The sequence below is a fragment of the Neoarius graeffei genome, chromosome 13 (assembly GCF_027579695.1).
Source record: "Neoarius graeffei isolate fNeoGra1 chromosome 13, fNeoGra1.pri, whole genome shotgun sequence".
NCBI lineage: Eukaryota > Metazoa > Chordata > Actinopteri > Siluriformes > Ariidae > Neoarius > Neoarius graeffei.
In genome coordinates this window covers 43,527,870-43,549,674 of record NC_083581.1, presented here as the reverse complement: position 1 = coordinate 43,549,674, position 21,805 = coordinate 43,527,870, and the positions used below count along the sequence as shown (strand labels likewise).

General features: G+C 40.1%; 1 protein-coding gene across 3 annotated transcripts in view; it reads right to left on the bottom strand.

The window, feature by feature from the left end:
* Positions 1-3,249: 3,249 nt before the first annotated feature.
* mcoln3b (mucolipin TRP cation channel 3b) overlaps positions 3,250-21,805 on the bottom strand; it is a 36,943-nt gene continuing 18,387 nt past the window's right edge. The window contains exons 7-14 of one of the 3 annotated variants that reach the window (XM_060937773.1): positions 21,607-21,706; positions 11,812-11,924; positions 9,956-10,105; positions 9,754-9,855; positions 9,494-9,616; positions 8,125-8,331; positions 5,613-5,743; positions 3,250-3,484 (exon numbers count right to left, since the gene is read on the bottom strand). In XM_060937773.1, the coding sequence (XP_060793756.1) occupies positions 3,466-3,484; positions 5,613-5,743; positions 8,125-8,331; positions 9,494-9,616; positions 9,754-9,855; positions 9,956-10,105; positions 11,812-11,924; positions 21,607-21,706 (945 nt within the window). In that variant the 3' untranslated portion in view covers positions 3,250-3,465. Of the gene's footprint in view, positions 3,485-5,608; positions 5,744-8,124; positions 8,332-9,493; positions 9,617-9,753; positions 9,856-9,955; positions 10,106-11,811; positions 11,925-21,606; positions 21,707-21,805 lie in introns of those variants that run through there. The other 2 variants (XM_060937774.1, XM_060937775.1) reach the window with 2 other exon arrangements.

Genomic DNA, 21,805 nt, shown 5'->3' with positions numbered 1-21,805 from the left:
GACCTCAGAAAAAGTGTTGTTGATGCTCATCAGGCTGGAAAAGGTTACAAAACCATCTCTAAAGAGTTTGGACTCCACCAATCCACAGTCAGACAGATTGTGTACAAATGGAGGAAATTCAAGACCATTGTTTCCCTCCCCAGGAGTGGTCAACCAACAAAGATCACTCCAAGAGCAAGGCGTGTAATAGTCGGCGAGGTCACAAAGGACCCCAGAGTAACTTCTAAGCAACTGAAGGCCTCTCTCACATTGGCTAATGTTAATGTTCATGAGTCCACCATCAGGAGAATACTGAACAACAATAGTGTGCATGGCAGGGTTGCAAGGAGAAAGCCACTGCTCTCCAAAAAGAACATTGCTGCTCATCTGCAGTTTGCTAAAGATCACGTGGACAAGCCAAAAGGCTATTGTAAAAATGTTTTGGGGACAGATGAAACCAAAATAGAACTTTTTGGTTTAAATGAGAAGCGTTATGTTTGGAAAAAGGAAAACACTGCATTCCAGCATAAGAACCTTATCCCATCTGTGAAACATGGTGGTGGTAGTATCATGGTTTGGGCCTGTTTTGCTGCATCTGGGCCAGGACAGCTTGCCATCATTGATGAAACAATGAATTCTGAATTATACCAGCGAATTCTAAAGGAAAATATCAGGACATCTGTCCATGAACTGAATCTCAAGAGAAGGTGGGTCATGCAGCAATACAATGACCCTAAGCACACAAGTCGTTCTACCAAAGAATGGTTAAAGAAGAATAAAGTTAATGTTTTGGAATGGCCAAGTCAAAGTCCTGACCTTAATCCAATTGAAATGCTGTGGAAGTACCTGAAGCGAGCAGTTCATGTGAGGAAACCCACCAACATCCCAGAGTTGAAGCTGTTCTGTACGGAGGAATGGGCTAAAATTCCTCCAAGCCGGTGTGCAGGACTGATCAACAGTTACTGGAAATGTTTAGTTGCAGTTATTGCTGCACAAGGGGGTCACACCAGATACTGAAAGCAAAGGTTCACATACTTTTGCCACTCGCAGATATGTAATATTGGATCATTTTCCTCAATAAATAAATGACCAAGTATAATATTTTTGTCTCATTTGTTTAACTGGGTTCTCTTTATCTACTTTTAGGACTTGTGTGAAAATCTGATGATGTTTTAGGTCATATTTATGCAGAAATATAGAAAATTCTAAAGGGTTCACAAACTTTCAAGCACCACTATATCTTTTTTTTAATCATAATACAGATTTTAAAAATTTCATTATAACCAGTTGAAGATACTGTATGTGCTTCGTAAGTCTCTTGAGTTCAACTTCTATTTCTTACATTTAATGTTTCATTTGATATTGTTTTAAAACAAAACAATGAAAATGGGGGCGGCACGGTGGTGTAGTGGTTAGCACTGTCGCCTCATAGCAAGACGGTCCTGGGTTCGAGCCCCGGGGCCGGCGAGGGCCTTTCTGTGTGGAGTTTGCATGTTCTCCCCGTGTCCGCGTGGGTTTCCTCCGGGTGCTCCGGTTTCCCCCACAGTCCAAAGACATGCAGGTTAGGTTAACTGGTGACTCTAAATTGACCGTAGGTGTGAATGTGAGTGTGAATGGTTGTCTGTGTCTATGTGTCAGCCCTGTGATGACCTGGCGACTTGTCCAGGGTGTACCCCGCCTTTCGCCCGTAGTCAGCTGGGATAGGCTCCAGCTCGCCTGCGACCCTGTAGAAGGATAAAGCGGCTAGAGATAATGAGATGAGATGAGACAATGAAAATGATATTAAAAGATTTTGTGTAAGGTACAGCCTTATCGAACCGGAAATAAAGTGAAAGATATACACTAATGATTTCAGGATTAGGGCAAAACACTGCAGATTGATCAAGGTTTTAATGAATCTACAGTTTAAACAATTTACCACAAAAAGATTTTTTTAATTTACCTTAATTTATGTAAATATGGCTTTGTGTAATTTAACTACAAGTACATTTCCATATACACTTTGGATGATGATGGTTTATTTTACTGCTAATACATTCTCTTTAAGAAAGTCTTATAGAAGAGATTGCCGTAAAACGTTTTCTTTACTTCATTAAGGAAACTATTAGACGGGGTTTTGTTGTCTCCTGATGAGAAAATTAAGCCATGTTGCTGTAGTGAAAGAAAAGTCAATGTTTTTAGACATTAGCTTTCCCACATGTAATGTACACTAACACTCAGTACTATGAATGAGTAAAGGTTGTCCAAAACTATTGAATGGTACTGTACATTTTTATTTTCACGAGAGTTTTTAGTAGGTTTGGGGGGAGGGTTCGACTTATTTTCCCATGGATTGGGGATTTGGCATTTTATCCCCAGTAACAATGTTAATTTTAATAATGAGCTTTACTGGTGTGTTAGTAGCAGCAGTCTGAGTATTTTATGTACACTACTGTTCAAAAGTTTGGGGTCACCCAGACAATTTTGTGTTTTCCATGAAAAGCCACACTTTTATTTACCACCATAAGTTGTAAAATGAATAGAAAATATAGTCAAGACATTTTTCTGGCCATTTTGAGCATTTAATCGACCCCACAAATGTGATGCTCCAGAAACCCAATCTGCTCAAAGGAAGGTCAGTTTTATAGCTTCTCTAAAGAGCTCAACTGTTTTCAGCTGTGCTAACATGATTGTACAAGGGTTTTCTAATCATCCATTAGCCTTCTGAGGCAATGAGCAAACACATTGTACCATTAGAACACTGGAGTGATAGTTGCTGGAAATGGGCCTCTATACACCTATGGAGATATTGCACCAAAAACCAGACATTTGCAGCTAGAATAGTCATTTACCACATTAGCAATGTATAGAGTGGATTTCTGATTAGTTTAAAGTGATCTTCATTGAAAAGAACAGTGCTTTTCTTTCAAAAATAAGGACATTTCAAAGTGACCCCAAACTTTTGAACAGTAGTGTACATACACATCCTGTAGTTCTGATTCAAGTCAATTCAGGTATACTGTATTGGAATGTTTTGGTAAATTGGGACAGCAGCATTTATTTTCTGCCCTGAAAATGGTGTCTCAAATAATCACGTATCCCATTAAAATAGTGTTCAGGCAGGTTTTCAGCTTCATTAGAACATACTAGAAATATTTTTCCTTCACATGTAGAGCATGAACACTGATTTCAGAAATCTATCGGTGGAAAATCAAAAACAAAGGATTAAGCACATGAAACTGACTGCATGGAAGAAAAAAAACCCCTGCTTAATTTATCATAAATGTTTATTTATAGTTCTGTGCATCACTGAATATATTCACAACTGTTATCTTCAAGTTAAAGTGCTATTTAAAATATTCCTTCCAACCTCCTGTAAAAAGTGAGTGTGAAACACTACGAATGGTCCTTCATAGGCTTTTTATACTTTATGTTATAGATGCAATTAGATAAAACTGTAATGATGAATTATTTTCGAGGTGATGTCGCCGTTCCGTGTTTAACTCTCTAGTGCAGGTCACTGAGCCTGAAACAGGAAACAGAAAACGCTTCAGTTACTACCTGAAGTCATCTGATGTTTTATGGCATCTCACATTTTATGGAAACACTCATCTCATTTCCAACACTGACATTCTACTGGATAAACGGCTCTATGGAGAAAAATTTTAAATATATTTTTCTTTTTTTAATTTTTATTTCAAGCTAGGGAAATGCTGTAGGTCATGCACATCCTTCAGGGGCTTGTTCAATTATTCTGTTTATTAAAAGACAGAGGCAAGAAATTAGTATTCATTAATAGAAAATAATATAAATTACAATTTAAATTAAAAAAAAAAAATTAAATGGAAGCACTGCTTTCTTCAGTGATACATGGACAGACCCAAATGATTAAATAATAGAAAGTAGGCAAGTAAGCATGAAAAAATATTTTACATAATAGGGGAGAGCAGGGAGCCATGGGACAGTCTGTATTCGCATAAATTTATTTCGACCAATCAGGTTTTAGATTAGATCAGAAGTTCGATGTTGCCCCTGAGAGTAACCTACTGCCTTTGGAGCCATGAACCTGGACACTGCAATAAGGTCTGTACAGTTCAATATTTTTATCAACCAAAACTTGCATTTTCTACTTCACCTCCACTTTAACGTACGCTAGTGAATTCGGGATTTGTTAGGAATTAATGTATATAGCCTTGAGTTACCAGATATAATATTTATTAAATTTAAATTCTGGGTGGAAAAAAATTGAAGGATTTTTTCCCCAAAAAATACCCAGATGGGGAGAGTTCGAACAGTTCATCATGTTACAGGGTTTTTTTTTTTTCTTGTGGTTTACAAATATAAAATTGTTTAAAAATTGTTCTTAAAAATGTTGTGGGCGTGTCCCTGCATGAGGATTAAACTTATTTTCATTCCGTCTTGAGAATAGAACTGTTTTGTTGAGTCAGGTTTTGGGTAAACTGACATTTTTCTATCGTTGTACCAACATTGTGTTCCTACAGTGCATACGTTACAAATTTTGATGATAAATAAGAATTAAAACATGTAGGCCTGGGCATTTTATTTTTGTTCTGTCTCTCTCACTATGTCCCAAGTCTCCCAGCATAATGTCTCATATCTCCCCTCGACGCCTCATTGTCTCCCTGCAAAAAATAATGACACAAACAGTGAAACCTGAAGGGCAGTATATATGACAAGCTGAGAAACTAATGTTGTGGTAAGAGGGTACAGTAAATACTCTCTCATGTAATATGAATATGACACTACCTGCAGAGAATTTCACACAATCTACAAAAAGCTGAAAACGTGTCCCAAGTCTCCCCAGTCTCCTCTATAGTACATGGTATTATAAATAAATAATAAGTGCATGTTCGTAATAAGTGATATAGTATAATTGTAAATAAATGAGTATAATTACAGTAGAACTCTTAAATAAACACTACAAAGTAAAAGAAGAGTGCCAAAAATACCGTGGTGTATTAGGGCCATTTAGGCTTAAAAAGGGGGGGGGGGGGGGGGGGGGGGGGACTGGGGTAAAAGTAATATTCTGAGGGGGGAAAAAATCCTTTTTTTCTTCCCCTTCAGGAAAAAAAAACATTAAAAGTTGTACATTTATGAGCAAAAAAACTCTGATATTCTCTGAGATTATAGTCATAAATTTGAGGAAATCTCAGAAATTCCAAGATTTAAGCATCAGAAATTGACCTTTACATTTTTTTTTAAATCACTGATTTTTTTTCCTTGCAAATTTATGAGTTTATAATCTCAGACTATTCTTGTAAATGTACAACTTTAATTTCAGAAATTCTGATTTTTCTCAGAATATTACCCCCTGCCTTAGTTTTTTTTTTTTTTTTAACCTACAATAGCCCTAATACAGCGTCGTACCAAAAAGGAGCCACAGAAGAAAAAAAAAAAAAAAAAACATCCTTACTTTCACTTCTGAAATCCATTTTCAAAAATCATAACTTGAGATCTGTGCTATTTCACAAACAGAGATCTATAATGTCCTCTTTAGGATCTCTCTAACCCCAGTGGCACCATCCAGACATGATGCTCAGGCAACATCACTGACATTATTTCTAGATCAGAATTAGCTGTACAGGTAAACGCTCTTCGTTCCTCTCTCACTCAGTGCTCATTTAAAAGCTCACCTCTGAGTACAGCAGAAGAGGCAGGTATAGGATCGCTCCTCCACACGGTAACAGCCTGAGTTTGGATGATCTTTACACTCGGATATAAAAGCCTGGAGCTCAGACGTGGGATTTCCATCCAACTGCTGCTGCTGGAAATTTGGGGGGGGGGGGGGGGGGGGGGGGGGAACACATCTCAGCAAAAGAGTCAACATCCAGGAGGTCTTAGTAAAAGCTGAGCTACAATTCATGCATCTATTAAATGCAGAAACTTGTATCATGGATTATAAACCATACATCAAGACTATCCATCCATCCATTATCTGTAGCTGCTTATCCTGTACAGGGTCGCGGGCAAGCTGGAGCCTATCCCAGCTGACTACGGGCGAAAGGCGGGGTGCACCCTGGACAAGTCACCAGGTCATCACAGGACTGATACATAGACACAGACAACCATTCACACTCACATTCACACCTACGGTCAATTTAGAGTCACCAGTTAACCTAACCTGCATGTCTTTGGACTGTGGGGGAAACCAGAGCACCCGGAGGAAACCCACGCGGACACGGGGAGAACTTGCAAACTCCACACAGAAAGGCCCTCGCCGGCCGCTGGGAAATGATATCTTAACAAGTTAGAATATCTTGAAAATAGTTGAAACAATCTAACATTTCCTGTTAGAAGAATACAAGACACCAACTCAGATTATTAAAACTAGTTCTAGATTGTAACCAACTTATTCCAAGATGTCTTGTCAAGTAAAATTATCTGTCCATGCAGCAAGATGATTTCACTAGTAGTAAGGAATTTTCTCCTCAAATTCAGTTTCCAGTTTTTTGCATTGTCAGTGTTTTGGGCCAGTTTGCTGGCATGATGCACTCAGGCAGACTGGAAATACCCCTGGGAAAGCCCTAATCACTTTGCTGCTGCACTGGTACCTTGACGCTTCAGTGCATGGCGAGATCATGGTTTATGGTTTTTGTGTGGTGGGTATACATCTCCATGTTTCAATCATGCCGAAAAGAGGCACGAATGGCGCTCAGCATCACACAGAGTCGTATTTTCGACAGCTAAATGAGAGTAGGACAGAAAGAGAAGAGGAAAGAAGTGAAATTGAAACCGAAGTTTGAACTATTACGTAGGCCTAAGTATAAAGATACTCCTCAAGATTGTCGCATTTGTATAGTAAATGCAGTCTGCAGGTTTGGTTTTTTTTTTTAACTGCAACAGAACTCATTTAAACTTTTGGTTAGTGGTGTTCTGGCAGTGGTTCAGGTAATAAAACAGCATTATTATATACTACGTTGAAGCCTTTGTCACATGCACACTCAAGCACAGTGAAATTCATCCTCTTCATTTAACCCATCTGAAGCAGTGAACACATGCACACACCCAGAGCAGTGGGCAGACGTACTACAGCACCCGGGGAGCAGTTAGGGGTCAGGTACCTTGCTCAAGGACACTTCAGCCCAAGGCCGCCCCATGTTAACCTAACCTGCATGTCTTTGGACTGTGGGGGAAACCGGAGCACCCGGAGGAAACCCACACAGACACGGGGAGAACATGCAAACTCCGCACAGAAAGGCCCCCCGTCGGCCACTGGGCTCAAACCCAGAACCTTCTTGCTGTGAGGCGACAGTGCTAACCATTACAGCACTGTGCCGCCCACCGTGTCAGATGATCAGCATCACAGACCTCCACTTGTTCATCTCATCTCATTATCTCTAGCCGCTTTATCCTGTTCTACAGGGTCGCAGGCAAGCTGGAGCCTATCCCAGCTGACTACGGGCGAAAGGCGGGGTACACCCTGGACAAGTCGCCAGGTCATCACAGGGCTGACACAGACAACCATTCACACTCACATTCACACCTACGGTCAATTTAGAGTCACCAGTTAACCTAACCTGCATGTCTTTGGACTGTAGGGGAAACCGGAGCACCCGGAGGAAACCCATGCGGACACGGGGAGAACATGCAAACTCCGCACAGAAAGGCCCTCGCCGGCTACGGGGCTCGAACCCGGACCTTCTTGTTGTGAGGTGACCGCGGTAACCACTACACCACCGTGCCACCCCCTCCACTTGTTGTAGCAAGCTTTTCAACCATGTTAACACTAAAAAGTGACAGTGTCAGTACCACCATAAAATGCTCCTAAAAGTCACCAGATGCCACCAAATGGACTCGCTTTTTTCAAAGGGAGCCCATTGGCCACCCAAAAATTAGGGCTTTATTTTAATCCTGGGGAGAAGACTGATATTATTTAAACACAAAGATTGCATGAAGAAATAAATATCATACAGTGATTTATAATAATGCAAAAGGCACGCAATGTTTAGATCGACATCAGGGACGAAGACGTTTTACACAAACTCTCCATTCCTTGATTGTTTAAAAAGCTGGACTGGATTTAAATGCTGGTTCAAACCAAAGCAAATCTTAATACAAACACTTCACATGTGCTTTTGGGTTTTTGTCCCCCCCCACACACTACTCTGCTCCCTAGCAACAGCCTTCCCCGGGTCAGTTTGTTACCTTGATGGTCTCGTAGGTGTCTGTGATCAGGGTTATGAAGAGGCTGAGCACCATGTAGATAAAGAGCGAGACAAAAGTGTACAGGTAAACACGACTGAACAACCACACCAGGTAACTCTTCTGCTGCATGTTCTTAAAGGTGGGGAACATGTCATCTCCGTTGATCAGGGAAAACAGGCACTCGGACACCGTGTTCAGGGTACGGAACTGTAAGACAAATAAGAGATGCACATGAATATTAATGAACGCAAACTGATGTTTTAGCTTCAGCCTGTACGAGTGTTTAACCTGCTGTGCTACACTCACATTACAGGCTTCGTTGCACAGTTCAGATTTTTTTTTTGCTCAGATCGGATCTGTGCATCTTCACAGTACGGTAAGTGAAGGCACGTGTCCTCCAAAACGTCCTGCATTAATATCAATTTTGCACGTCATAAAACACAAGACAATCTAGCATAGCAGAAGCAGCATATGAATGCACTAATAGCACAGCAGTCTTCTGCCGTGATTAATTTAGCATTAAGGCTCTTTATTTCTCTTTGCCATTAAAGCCATGTTCATTTGTGACAACCCTTTGCTGTTTATTGGGCAATCAATTGGATATCAAATTTCCCCATTCTCCCACTGAATATAGACAGTGATGCCAGTGTTACTGTCCTCAACGGTCATTTTGCTGCGCTGCAGACACTGGATAACGATGCTGTGGGGGGTGGGGAAAGCCACATGACTTCTGATCTAAGCGTGCTCATTCACTTATCCAATCTAGAACCACATACGAATGTGGTTCAGGTCTGATGTGAAAAGACATGAAAAAAAATCCTTTTGTTGTATCACTTTCACCTGATAAAGTCAGTTTGTGTGTATAACGCTTTTAACAGACATTGTCGCAAAGCAGCTTTACAGAAAATTAAAGACTTTAAACATGAACTAATTTTATCCCAAATAAATTTATTTATTTATCCCTGATGAGCAAGCCTGTGGCAAAGAAAAACTCCCTCAGACGACATGACGAAGAAACCTTGAGAGGAACCAGACTCAAAAGGGAACCCATCCTCGTCTGGGTGATAACAGATAGCATGATTACAAAAAAAAAAACTAACTTTCTCCAATAACTGTTCTATAGAGTCACAAAGTACAACTGTGTAACCAGGAAATTCATTATATGGTCTTAGTATGAAGTCTATTTTGTTGAGGTTATCAACTGGTCATTGATGGAGACTTGAGTACAAAACTGTTAACAGCTACAGGCCTAAAGTGATCATGGTGATTGTAGTCCTCAGCCATCAGAGCAAAACTGTAACTGTAATGCCAATGTGAATATCACCCAAGATGCTCAAGTGATGTTCTGACCATTTTAAGAGGTACTTGCCTTCTCATGGTAGGGACCGAGAACTATCCAGCCGCAGAAGCAGTAGCCAAGGTAGATCATGGCGGCACAGCAGCAGAAACGGATCACGTTGGGGAACGCTGCTCTCAGGGTGATGATCAAGATCTGCGGCGGGAAAAGAACTGGACTGAGTTTCCATAAAAACATTGCAGCAATCTACCACCGTCTACTATTTTACATTTTGTTCCAGTTTCCAAAAACAAACAAACAAAATTATCCTCTGGACTTTCAGAGATGCTTACATTGTATTTCTTGAAGTAACCCATGTAGCGCAGCACGCCGATCCACACGAGCATGGTGCCGGTGCCCAGGAGGATGCTACAGACGTCATAACTTGTCAAAGCCTATCAAATCAGTGGGTTTTTTTATCCAGATATTTTAGTGCAAATTATTTGACACAACACAATTCCATCTGCAGATACGCCTGTGTATGTGTTTTCATACCTTGAGCTGGATGGCAATTTTGAGCACTGACCCAGTGATGGTGAGGACGTCACTCATGATGATGAGGATGTACCAGCCATTAATAAACTCCATCCGGTCGGACCAACACACTCGCTTCCCATGATTCTTTTCGAAGAAGGCGCTGTACTCCTGTAAGAGGTTAAAAGAGAGCAAGAGATTGACCTTTAACCAGTCTCTTTAAAGAGGTTGGGCTGTGTAAAATATGAAGCCTGCATAGTGTTTATAGAGTTTATCTTGTGACCTTTTACTAGTGAATACAATCTGCACAATCAAGCTATAAAACTAACTGAAGACACTAAAGAGTTTGCTCATGTTATCTTTTTTTTTTTTTTTAGATAATCCGTATTTACAACACGTCACCTCTTACATAATAGTAACAAAAAGGAAATAAAGGATCAGGAACTTTGTGACTTTAGTGAAGCATGACAAAGCTGATTAAGTTTTTCTGATCGTGTCATGGAGCAATAAAAAGCTAAGTTGATGTCGTTCATGTCGTTCTGATGTGGCAAATTCTTCTATACCCACACTTAAACATCATATTTAAAACTGATTTTCTCAAAAATAATCATTCAGAAACAAAACACTTCAGTTTGAGATCTCAGCCTGCATGCTGAAGGAGGCTGTTGAACGAAATTCTCCAAAAATGTTCACTTTCAGACAAGCACATTAAATATTTACTGACTTAAATAAATAAATAAATCTCTTTTCATTAGAGTCCCATTACAAAATTATTTTGATCCTATATTAAAGGATCTTTTGGGTTTTAATACTTACACAAACATATGCATAATTTATTGGCAGAAGCCTCATTTGCATCAATAAATGGTAAAATATTTCAAATACAAAAAAATATTAGCAAACAACTTGGGACAAAAAGATGAAGTGTTTTATTCATTATTAAAAAATACAAACATTTATTATATAATTGTCTTCCTTTCATATGAACTAAAAATGTGAAAAGTCATACTATTTATTTACAAAATTTCACCAAGATCTGAAACAACGTCTCATCTCATCTCATCATCTCTAGCCACTTTATCCTGTTCTACAGGGTCGCAGGCAAGCTGGAGCCTATCCCAGCTGACTATGGGCGAAAGGCGGGGTACACCCTGGACAAGTCGCCAGGTCATCACAGGGCTGACACATAGACACAGACAACCATTCACACTCACATTCACACCTACGGTCAATTTAGAGTCACCAGTTAACCTAACCTGCATGTCTTTGGACTGTGGGGGAAACCGGAGCACCCGGAAGAAACCCACGCGGACACGGGGAGAACATGCAAACTCCACACAGAAAGGCCCTCGCCGGCCACGGGGCTCGAACCCGGACCTTCTTGCTGTGAGGCGACAGCGCTAACCACTACACCACCGTGCCGCCCCTGAAAGAACGTAAGATTTCTAAAGCACACATAAGGTAAATAACAGGATGAAGCGGATTGACTAGCTAAATAAATAAAAATAAATAAATCTAATTTATAAAAACATCCCCCTCTATCCCAAATTAGCAAAAATATGTTTGGTATATAATAAGAGCCTCGACCCAAAATTTTAATTCTGTTTAAAATGTTTCAATATTCCTGCAGTTTAAGGAAGATATAATCCATTTGTAAATCATGCATCCTTCTCCAAATCAGGATAAGTGTGCTCTCTAGTCCCCGCCCCTTACTATTTGTGACATAGATGACAAGAGTTCATCAATGAAAATCATAACTACAGATTATCACCTGCTCTTTAGTGTAGATTAGAACATTCATATATACAGCTTAATATCACTTGAAGCAGGAAGCTCCAGAGCATTTCTCTCAGTAGACTGACGTCAGAGACACTCACAAACTGCAGCTGAACTCCGGTGCTCACTGAACGCGTGCAGAGAATCAGAGATGTCAGACACGTAAGAATGATCACAACGTCGAACAGCACCGGGTAGTAGATGTTCTTAGGGGCTGGTGGAAGAGCAGACAGAGTAAAAAGAGTAATAAATATCCTCTCTAGTCCAGTCTAACAGACAGATTATTGTGCTCAGTGTTATTGCCACCCCAAAGCTGATTATTTTCCTGTAACATCACTGACCTCAACACTTTATGAATGAGCGATCATGTTTTTTATGCCCTGAAACCACAAAGAAGCAGAAACTCCTCTGTCCTGAAAATGTCAAACTTAATTACAGCTTTACCTCTGTTTGTTATAAAAGCACTGACACTGGAGACTCCTTACGTCAACATTAAGCAAACATTTCTTCTGAAAGAAAACTGCACCACATCAACATTTTATAATCTGTTTATCAGTGGAGCATCTGCTGTACAAGTCCCTTTGAATGAGCTGTTGCTATAGAAACCATAATGTATTAGTACAAGCGCATTAACAGTGCAAGCGTTAATTTTTTTTTCTTACTAGTTAACAATCATTCACCGATCGGAGAATAATAAGCGAGATGGAGTCGAGGTTATTATTCACTGAGCCTGAGGCAGATAATTGTTTTAGCATAAATACACAGGTGATTTTTTTTTAAAGTATTGAAAAATAATTCATTTCAATCTTCAAAAGCGGCATGCAAATGTCATAACCGAGCAGTGCAGACTTGTGTCACTCATCTACACTGAGTCACATAAAATACTTCATTTTGAAACCGATAAAATAAATCACAATTCCGCTTTACCTTTGAATAGTTTTAGACCAAACTTTGTAGCATCTTTAATGCTTTTAGGAACAACATTTTCTTTCATAATATTTGTAATTCTTCCTCACTTACTCACCATTTTGCTGAGTCACTCAAGGTGACTCAAGGTCGAGAGATTCTGACTATTTGTCGATAATCAGTGCGCTGGATTTCCTATAATCAGCTGCGTATTTATACTAAAAGATATAATGTGGAAAAATATGTAGAACATGATAAAAACGTGACAGTTTAAGCCATGGCCTCAGCAACACAAGTGTCTTATGTGGCGGAGAAAACCTGTAACAGTCTGGAACACATTTCTCTGGGCTCATGCTAGCCGCTCGCACGTCCGCAAATTGCGAAGTTTTATTCCAATTTTCGAAAAGAAAATCATCTGTATTCGCATTTTATGCGAAAGTCATTTAAAGTTTAAGCAAAATCCATCAAACAATTGCGATTTCTCAAGATAAACAGTACCTTTCAGGGCCGGAATTTGGGCGCGGGATTGCGGGTATTGCGCATTTTTTTTTAAAATTCCCGCACCTTTAACGATTCTAATGCGGGAGATTCCCGCACACATTACTGCATTGCCTGACAACGTCAATCTAATAATGGATCAGTGTGAATGCGCGACTACCTTCTGTTCTCAAGGTTACTTGAATTGAACCGTCCTTTTACTGACTGACCCCCCTCTCCCCCCGTAGCCTACTCAGAAAAAAACCAGCAGACACAGACAGTTCACACACAGATACAGCGCGCACACTCTTCCTCTCTCGGACTTTCGCTGTAAAAAACACATGGACCGCTGGCTAAAATGCACAAGTGCAGTGGCAGAAAAGTTTCCCCTGCTAAGAGGAAAACTCCTGAATCTCAGCCCATAGTAATAGCAGTGTGAGTGATACCGCTGAGAATACTGCTGAGAATACACAGGACGAGAACGTTAACGTTGCGAAGGGGATTACATCAGAGCATGGCTATAAGAAAAAAGTATTTACAAGGAAAAGCAAAGGCAGGGTTCTTGCAGGATTCAGTAAGTTAAATTTTAGACCTTTTTTAGACTTTTTAAGACCATTATGAAAATTTTTTTAGACCAACACGAAGCATTACAACCTGCCCTACCCCCGCCCTTCCCAAAAAAAGACAATCGAGTTCAATTCTCAAAACAAAGTCATTTGTATTGGTAAACTGCCTATCAGGGATACAAACTGATTATGTGCTTATTTATGTCATATGGCAACATTAGTACATTATGTCACATAGCAACAAAAGTACAAGACAATAGAGTGATAAAGGGCATTTGTGCAGTACAGTGCCGTATTAAGCCAAAGTGGTGCCCCTGGGCACTATACCTCAAGTGCCCCCCCACACACACACACACCCTGTGCGCATGCGTTCAGTAACCTCCTGCACACACTCACAAACCTTGCCCTTTGCTGTCAAAAATAGTAGCATATACATAAACAATAGTACACATAAACAAGGTCATTCTTCCTCATTGAAAATTTATTAAGTAGGCTACATCAGCCCATCAAATTCACTGAAAACAACCAACGATATGCATGTAGGCATACTGAAATGTCTTATTCAAAAATGAGCAGCATATATTTGTATGTCTCAAGGGGATCCTCATCATCGCCGACCCCTCGGCTAACACTGGCTGTGGTTGTAGCATCTCCCCGGCTAGTGCTAGCAGGACCATCTCCCTCACTAGCATCGCTGATTTCACTAGCTTCGGCTTCAGCGCTGGTAGTGACAGCAGTTGTCGATGTTTTTATTAAAAAAAAAAACGATCTAACACTGGAACATTTTTAATTGCAGCTACACGCCTGGAGTATTTCTCTTTTTTAATTTTCTCTTCGCACAACCACTCAATTGATGTCTGTCCATTTTTCATTTCTACTGCGGTTTTAAAAAAAATTGATACATTTCACCGTAGGTGGACTGGCTCAACTGACAGGTTGAGGAAAGGGGGGTTAATGGTCACATAGGCCACTCTTGCTCAGAATTATGATTATTGTTGTTGTTGTTCTTATGAAATTAGTGTTCATAATGAATTATATATGACTATTTAACAATGTCAAGTGTATAACCATTTTAAGTGTACAAACATTCACGAAAAATATTTTTAAATTTTCTGTCATGTGGTGCCCCCCCACTGGCTGTGAGTGGTTGGTGCCCCTGGGCACTGTGCCGCAGGCCCATATAGTTAATCCGGCCTTGGTGCAGTAAATGCAGTCTGTAGGGGTTTGTTTTTTTCCCCTAACTGCAACAGAACTCATTTAAACTTTTGATTAGTGGTGTTCTGGTAATAAAACAGCGTTATTATATAATGCACTGTTGTCAGATGATGACTTTCTTGATTGCTCATGTGAACCCCATGCTGCAAACCACAGCATCACAGACCTCCACTTGCTGTAGCAACCATTTCAACCATATTAACAGTAAAAATGCATACACATCTTTTAAAACTAATAGTTAAAACATACATAGTAGCCCCGTAGCACACTTGCTTCCAGTTAAACAGCAAACTCACGCAAGGCGGCAGCGATTTACCAATGAAATCAAGTCATACCTTGCGAGAGGTATACAAGGGAGACAGCAGGTTTTTAAGCAGTAGCGGAGCAAACAGGGGCCATTTGAGACAGAGGTGTAAAATTATTGCAAAATACGAATGCAAAATTAATAAATACTAAATAATAAAGCCAGGAAAGACACACCATTGGGGAGAGAATAATATATTAAAAAAAAAGAGCACTGTTAGAAAGCTGAATACGCTGACTGGACTCACGTGCTCCATGTCATGGTAACATTGACGACATGTAATGTGCACGCTAAGATTGTCTACAGTCCAGGGGCTTCAAAGTTTGGGAGAATAGCAGGGTACAAATAATTTACAGCAGGGTGCAAAATGATAAAATGTCTGCCAGCGGCAGACATAATGCACGCAAAGCGTGCAGGGATATATATATGAGAGAGAGAGAGATGCAAGTACGAATTTTTCATGGGGTGGGATGGTTTGGAACAGGCCGTCTAAAATTGGGATAACATTTACCCGGGACGGGTATTTGAGGCGGGTCGTCTAGCTTAAGCTTGATTAGCGTTGTTACGCACGCCAGTGTTTCCCACAGAAATTTTGGAGACTATGGGGGCAGCCCGTGGGGGCAGCCCATGGGGGGGTTGTTTAAAATTGAGTGATATGTTAAATATTAAGTTATTACTGAAAAACTACTGATTAAAAAAAACAAAGACACTGAGAAATGGTCCTATAAACAACTTTACCAATATAAAAGATTACCAGGACTACAAAAATGCAGAAAAATAGGCTTTACTTATCCAAATGCACCTGTTGGTTCAAAAGTTAAAGTGCAGAGAACCTCACAGCACAACATGAAGTTACCTTAAAATATAATATAAATGCCTCAGCTTTCATGGAAGAAAAAACCTATTAATACTAGTACTGTGTGCAGGCAGTCTCTCCTGAAGACTAAATTAAACAATAATTATAAACTAATAAAATAAATGGCTCAGGCTTCATAGAAGAAAAAAAACAATTTGAACAGAATCTCACAGTATGATACTGAAGCTGCCGAAACAATGGAAAATAAAATACCATTTTGGCAAAAACGTTGGCATCCATTAATTTCTTGTATTAAGTAAAAAAAAATATGTTGCCAGATACTGCTGATGTTTTACAGCCCAAAATATGTTCAAAACCCGCCAAAATGCACTTGAAACCGCCCAATCTGGCAACACAGGGCAGCAATGGCTGCACTCATGTCGAGGATGTAAACAAAGTTGACGCGGCAACAGACATACATGACATAGTGGATGTAATTTACGTTCACAACTTTTTTTGCCGTCAGAAATATTCAATATTAAATTTTGTGACTCGACTGACAATAGCTGGTGGCATAACAAGCCACAGATTTGCCGCCGGTGACCGGCTACTTTTGAGACCGCGGACAGTGTGAAAGCTCTCCGCGCTAATGTGAGCGGCTATTTAACCCACCGTTCCAGCCCAACACAGCTCCTTTTAGCGATAGTGTGCTTCGGCCTATTGCTCGCAGAACATTCTCGTTTTTCATACTTACGGCGGTGCTTGAAAGTTTGTGAACCCTTTAGAATTTTCTATATTTCTTCATAAATATGACCTAAAACTTCAGATTTTCACATAAGTCCGAAAAGTAGATAAAGAGAACCCAGTTAAACAAATGAGACAAAAATATTATACTTGGTCATTTATTTATTGAGGAAAATGATCCAGTATTACACATCTGTGAGTGGCAAAAGTATGTGAACCTCTTTACTCACTATTATTCGACGCGCTATCCACACTTCATCGCACTGCCAACACAACCGCTAACCTTCTCTGACTGCCACAGACTGCATAAACTCGGCGGGAACTTAGAAGGTAGAACTATGGTACGCGTAGTGGACAAACTGGACCGTTGCATACTTGCCGCGATCATCGGTGATTAAAGTTTTTTAGCAGGCAGACAACAACGCAACCGGCACATTTTTTATTAATGTTTTGCAGGCACTTCTAGGAACGGACTGAGCGGATGTAAGAATTTTAGACTTGGATAAATTAAATTTTAGACCTGGGATGAAAATATGTGTGTTTTTTAGACATTTTAAGGCCTAAAATTTAACTTTCTGAATTTTAGACTTTTTTAGACCCCGCGGGAACCCTGAAAGGACACTGATGCTGACAAAAGAGATGACCACTAGGAGAAAGAGTAGGAAAGACTAAGAATCCTGCACTCAGCAAAGATGAATTGTTCAGTGTTGAGAACAATTTGATATTTTTTTTAATTAAAGATGGCATATGACACAGGAGACAGGGCTATATGGTATAAGAGAATCCTGAAAAGTCAACAAAGACTGTTGTCATGTTCTATATGTGGACTGAAACAAAGTTTGTAAATTCATTCAGTGTTAAAAACAGTTTGATAGTGTTTTCTTATTTTAATTGTAGACATTAAACAGAGGACAGGGATGATCAGATCAAACATGAGAATAGAAAAATGATATAAAAGTTGATAAAAAAAGATGATATAAAAATGTTATAAAAGGAAAAAGCAAAGGTCACGGATTAAAGAGATGGCCACTAAAAGAAGAGAGAAATAACACAAACATAGTTAAGAGAATCCTGAAAAGTCAGCAGACTGGTTTAAGTTAGATTTTAAGTTAGACTTGTCAATAAATTCATTGAGTGCTATTAAGAACAGACTGATTTTCTTCTTTTTTTATAATTAAACGAAGCAGTGACACTTAAAGAATAGTGCATGAAGATGAGGAAGAAGCAGCTGTGTAAAGCAACACTAAGGAGGTTGTAAAATTAGCTTAACTCACACTGCTAGAAAAAGGCTATTGGTGTTTGATGGCATAATACAGTCAGTCAGCAATGTCATGCTGTAAAGGATCTCTTTCATTTTGTGGTGGTTTTCTACCCTCCACCTGAGACTGAACAGTCCATATCTTAGATGGCTGGTGGTAATAATACTTGCATTTATCCACCCTTTGTCTGACAATGCTATCCAAATTTGGAGATATCAAAATGAAAAGTCTACTAAAAAGGATACCTCAAATGGTGACAAAAGGTTACATACTGTAGAGATCTTTAATCTGAGTAGTGGCAGAAGGTAAGACCTAAGCTATTTAAGCCCACAAGTAGCGTTCCCCACAAACTGTATAAATCCCCCCCAAACTGTGTAAATCCCCCCATTTGAGTCACTGAGGGGGGAATTCCCCCCCATTCTGAAAAATGAAATTCAGGCCCTGCCTTTCGTGTCCATCTTCGATGTTTTGATTTATAACCAACGCCCCCGAGTTTCGAAGCTTCTTATTGGTTGACCGCAAATTACGTCTTCCAATAGCATCGGACCTTACATATAAAATGATCAATTTCCGAGTTGCGCTGACAATGTCAGCAATTCTCGCTCATTAGTAAACAAGATTATAGCGAGGTTTGTTTAAAATAAATTATCTGACTTTACGTATGACAAAAACTTATCTAAAAAGTGAGAATATATTAGAATATTCTGCTAGCTTTCTCAGTTAGGGATAAAAACACGATATAACCATTCTAAAGACGCATTTTCTACATAATATCAACCCTTACAGAACTTTGGAAGAACTCACAGATGAACCGGGATATATCGACCAAGTGTACCTTGTTTTCAGAGCGTTTTGACGCACATGGTTCAAAGTTTTGACTGCAAGTGTTTCATTTGAGAAATTAATGGTGAATATCATTATATTTGGGTTATGAGATTAATTTATAAGAAGAAACAACCATTGATTTTAACTCCCTGAGCTCCCTTCATCCTACCCATAAAGACATCCCCCTCCCCCTAAACACACACACACGGATCCCAATTACACACACACACACACACACACACACACACACACACACACACACACACACACACACACACAAGTCAGCATACTACAGAGGGTGACTAAGGCTACGTTTACACTAGACCGTATCTGTCTCGTTTTCTTCGCGGATGCACTGTCCGTTTACATTAACCCCCCTGAAAAAGCGGGGAAACGGGAATCCGCCAGCGTCCACGTATTCAATCTAGATCGTATCAGCTCCGGTGCTGTGTAAACATTGAGAATACGCGAATACGCTGTGCTGAGCTCTAGCTGGCGTCTCATTGGACAACGTCACTGTGACATCCACCTTCCTGATTCGCTGGCGTTGGTCATGTGACGCGACTGCTGAAAAACGGCGCAGACTTCCGCCTTGTATCACCTTTCATTAAAGAGTATAAAAGTATGAAAATACTGCAAATACTGATGCAAATACTGCCCATTGTGTAGTTATGATTGTCTTTAGGCTTGCCATCCTTCCACTTGCAAGTAATAAGTGATATGCACTAGGATCACACACACAGCGGCTCAGTCCCGAATCGTGGCTTGTTCACTTCACTCGCGCGCTCTGTGAGCTGCGCAGGGCCGGAGTGCGCACCCTCCAGAGGGCACTCGCTGTTCAGGGCGGAGTGATTTGGAGCGCAGGATGCCTGCGGAGCCGAGCGTATCCGCGTATTGGTGTTGCTGTGTGCACGGCTAACGGTTTTAGTGTAAACGCGAATCGTTTTAAGAACGTTAATCTGATGATCTGCTGATTCGACGTAATGTAAATGTAGCCTAAGGGCTAAAAGGTGCATAGATAGCAAAGAATGCAAAGCACATCACACCAGATGTTAGATATAATTATAATGAAAAATATGGACTCCGTAAACCAGATTAAGCGGGTTAAATTAAACACACAATTTCATTACATATATACAGTTGATGAAATGATCAAAATAAAAAGATTCAAGAATAAATAAGCATGCTATGAACATAAATCAAGAACATGGAAAGACAGGCAGGAAACAAGCTTGCAAACACTATTGAAACACCAACAAACTACAATAACAATTCATTTTTCAATATTATGTCAGTGCAAGAAGCATTTAGAAGTATAACATATCTTGCTAAAACAATCTCATTCATCTCATTATCTCTAGCCGCTTTATCCTGTTCTACAGGGTCGCAGGCAAGCTGGAGCCTATCCCAGCTGACTACGGGCGAAAGGCGGGGTACACCCTGGACAAGTCGCCAGGTCATCACAGGGCTGACACATAGACACAGACAACCATTCACACTCACATTCACACCTACGGTCAATTTAGAGTCACCAGTTAACCTAACCTGCATGTCTTTGGACTGTGGGGGAAACCGGAGCACCCGGAGGAAACCCACGTGGACACGGGGAGAACATGCAAACTCCGCACAGGGGTTCGAGCTAAAAAAATTACTTTGCTAAAAAGAAAATTGTTCTTTTAGCATTTCTTGCTAAGCAAAATTGCAAATTACTAAAGAAAAATTTGAGTCTTTAGCACTTTTCGCTAAAACAATTTGGGTCCTAGAGTGAGCACAGATTTCTGTTTGGGTGTCAGTCAATTGTAGACCCCCCCCAATGCTCGGTCACTCCACCCCATTTCAGTCTGAAATCTATAGAATAAGCGGCAAAGTTTGCTTGTCTTGAGCTAATGTCACCATTTCTCAGCGGATTTTCACCAAATTTGGCAAAGAGGTCCAGGGATGACCCGGAATTTTGCCAATATAAGCAAAATTCATGTACGGGCCCCAGGGAGGTCCCTGGGGGGCACAACATCCACCCACCCCCTCCCTCAATGCCTTTCATGTTACATTGATCAACACAACCTCTCGACAGATCTTCACTAAACTTGGCACGTAGGTGCAGGAGATAGCCACAATTTGGCAGAACTCAGAAATTCCAGTGAACCCCTGGGTGGTGGAGGTTTGGATTTTTGTTTGTCTTGGGTAAGCATCATTTCTCGATAGCTCTTCAACAAATTTGACATGGAAGTCTGGGGGCAACCCAGAATTTTGCAAAACCCAGGCAACGCCGGGTAACCTACTAGTCAATGATAATTCTCTTGTGGGTTTAAAGATAATAAAAAAAAAAAATTATATAAAACTCTGCACTTTCAAAAATAAATTTGGAGAAAAATTTTGTAAATTTTATTGTTTAACTTTCCAAGTGTGCTTGAAAGTGACGTCATGACATTCCTTGTTAAGAAGAACAACGCAAGATGGTACGCTAATTCTAACTGAACCGCTGTAAGCTCTGGGGGCGGAGCTTTGTCTACATGCAGTGGGCTCAAGAAGTAAAATAATACTTTAAATCTTATCCAGCTCCATCTATTTAACTGTTAGTTAACTAATCTTGCCAAATTTTGATAAATCTCCCCTAATGCAGCATCAGAACTAAACCTGTGATGTGCAACAGCATTATCATCAGAGCTGCTCTTATTAAAAATATTAAACTAAAGGTTGATTTGTAGAGATGTGTAACACTCTGTGGAATGTGTGAGTGTGCATAGGCAGTGTTTAGGAAAAACTTATGATCTGTGATCAGCGGAATCATGGGATACAACACTCACAGGCTCCCGTGACTTTCCAGTCTCGGCACTCGTTTATGTCCACGTCGTTGTCCAGGTCCACCGTGATCCGGCCGCTGTGGGCGTGGTTGTTAAAGGTGATCTGTGTCCATAATAAATAAAACAGGAAATAAACACGAGAAGCATGACGACATGAATAAAAAAAAAAAAGACAAGCTTTAAAGTATTTCTGTTCTGACTG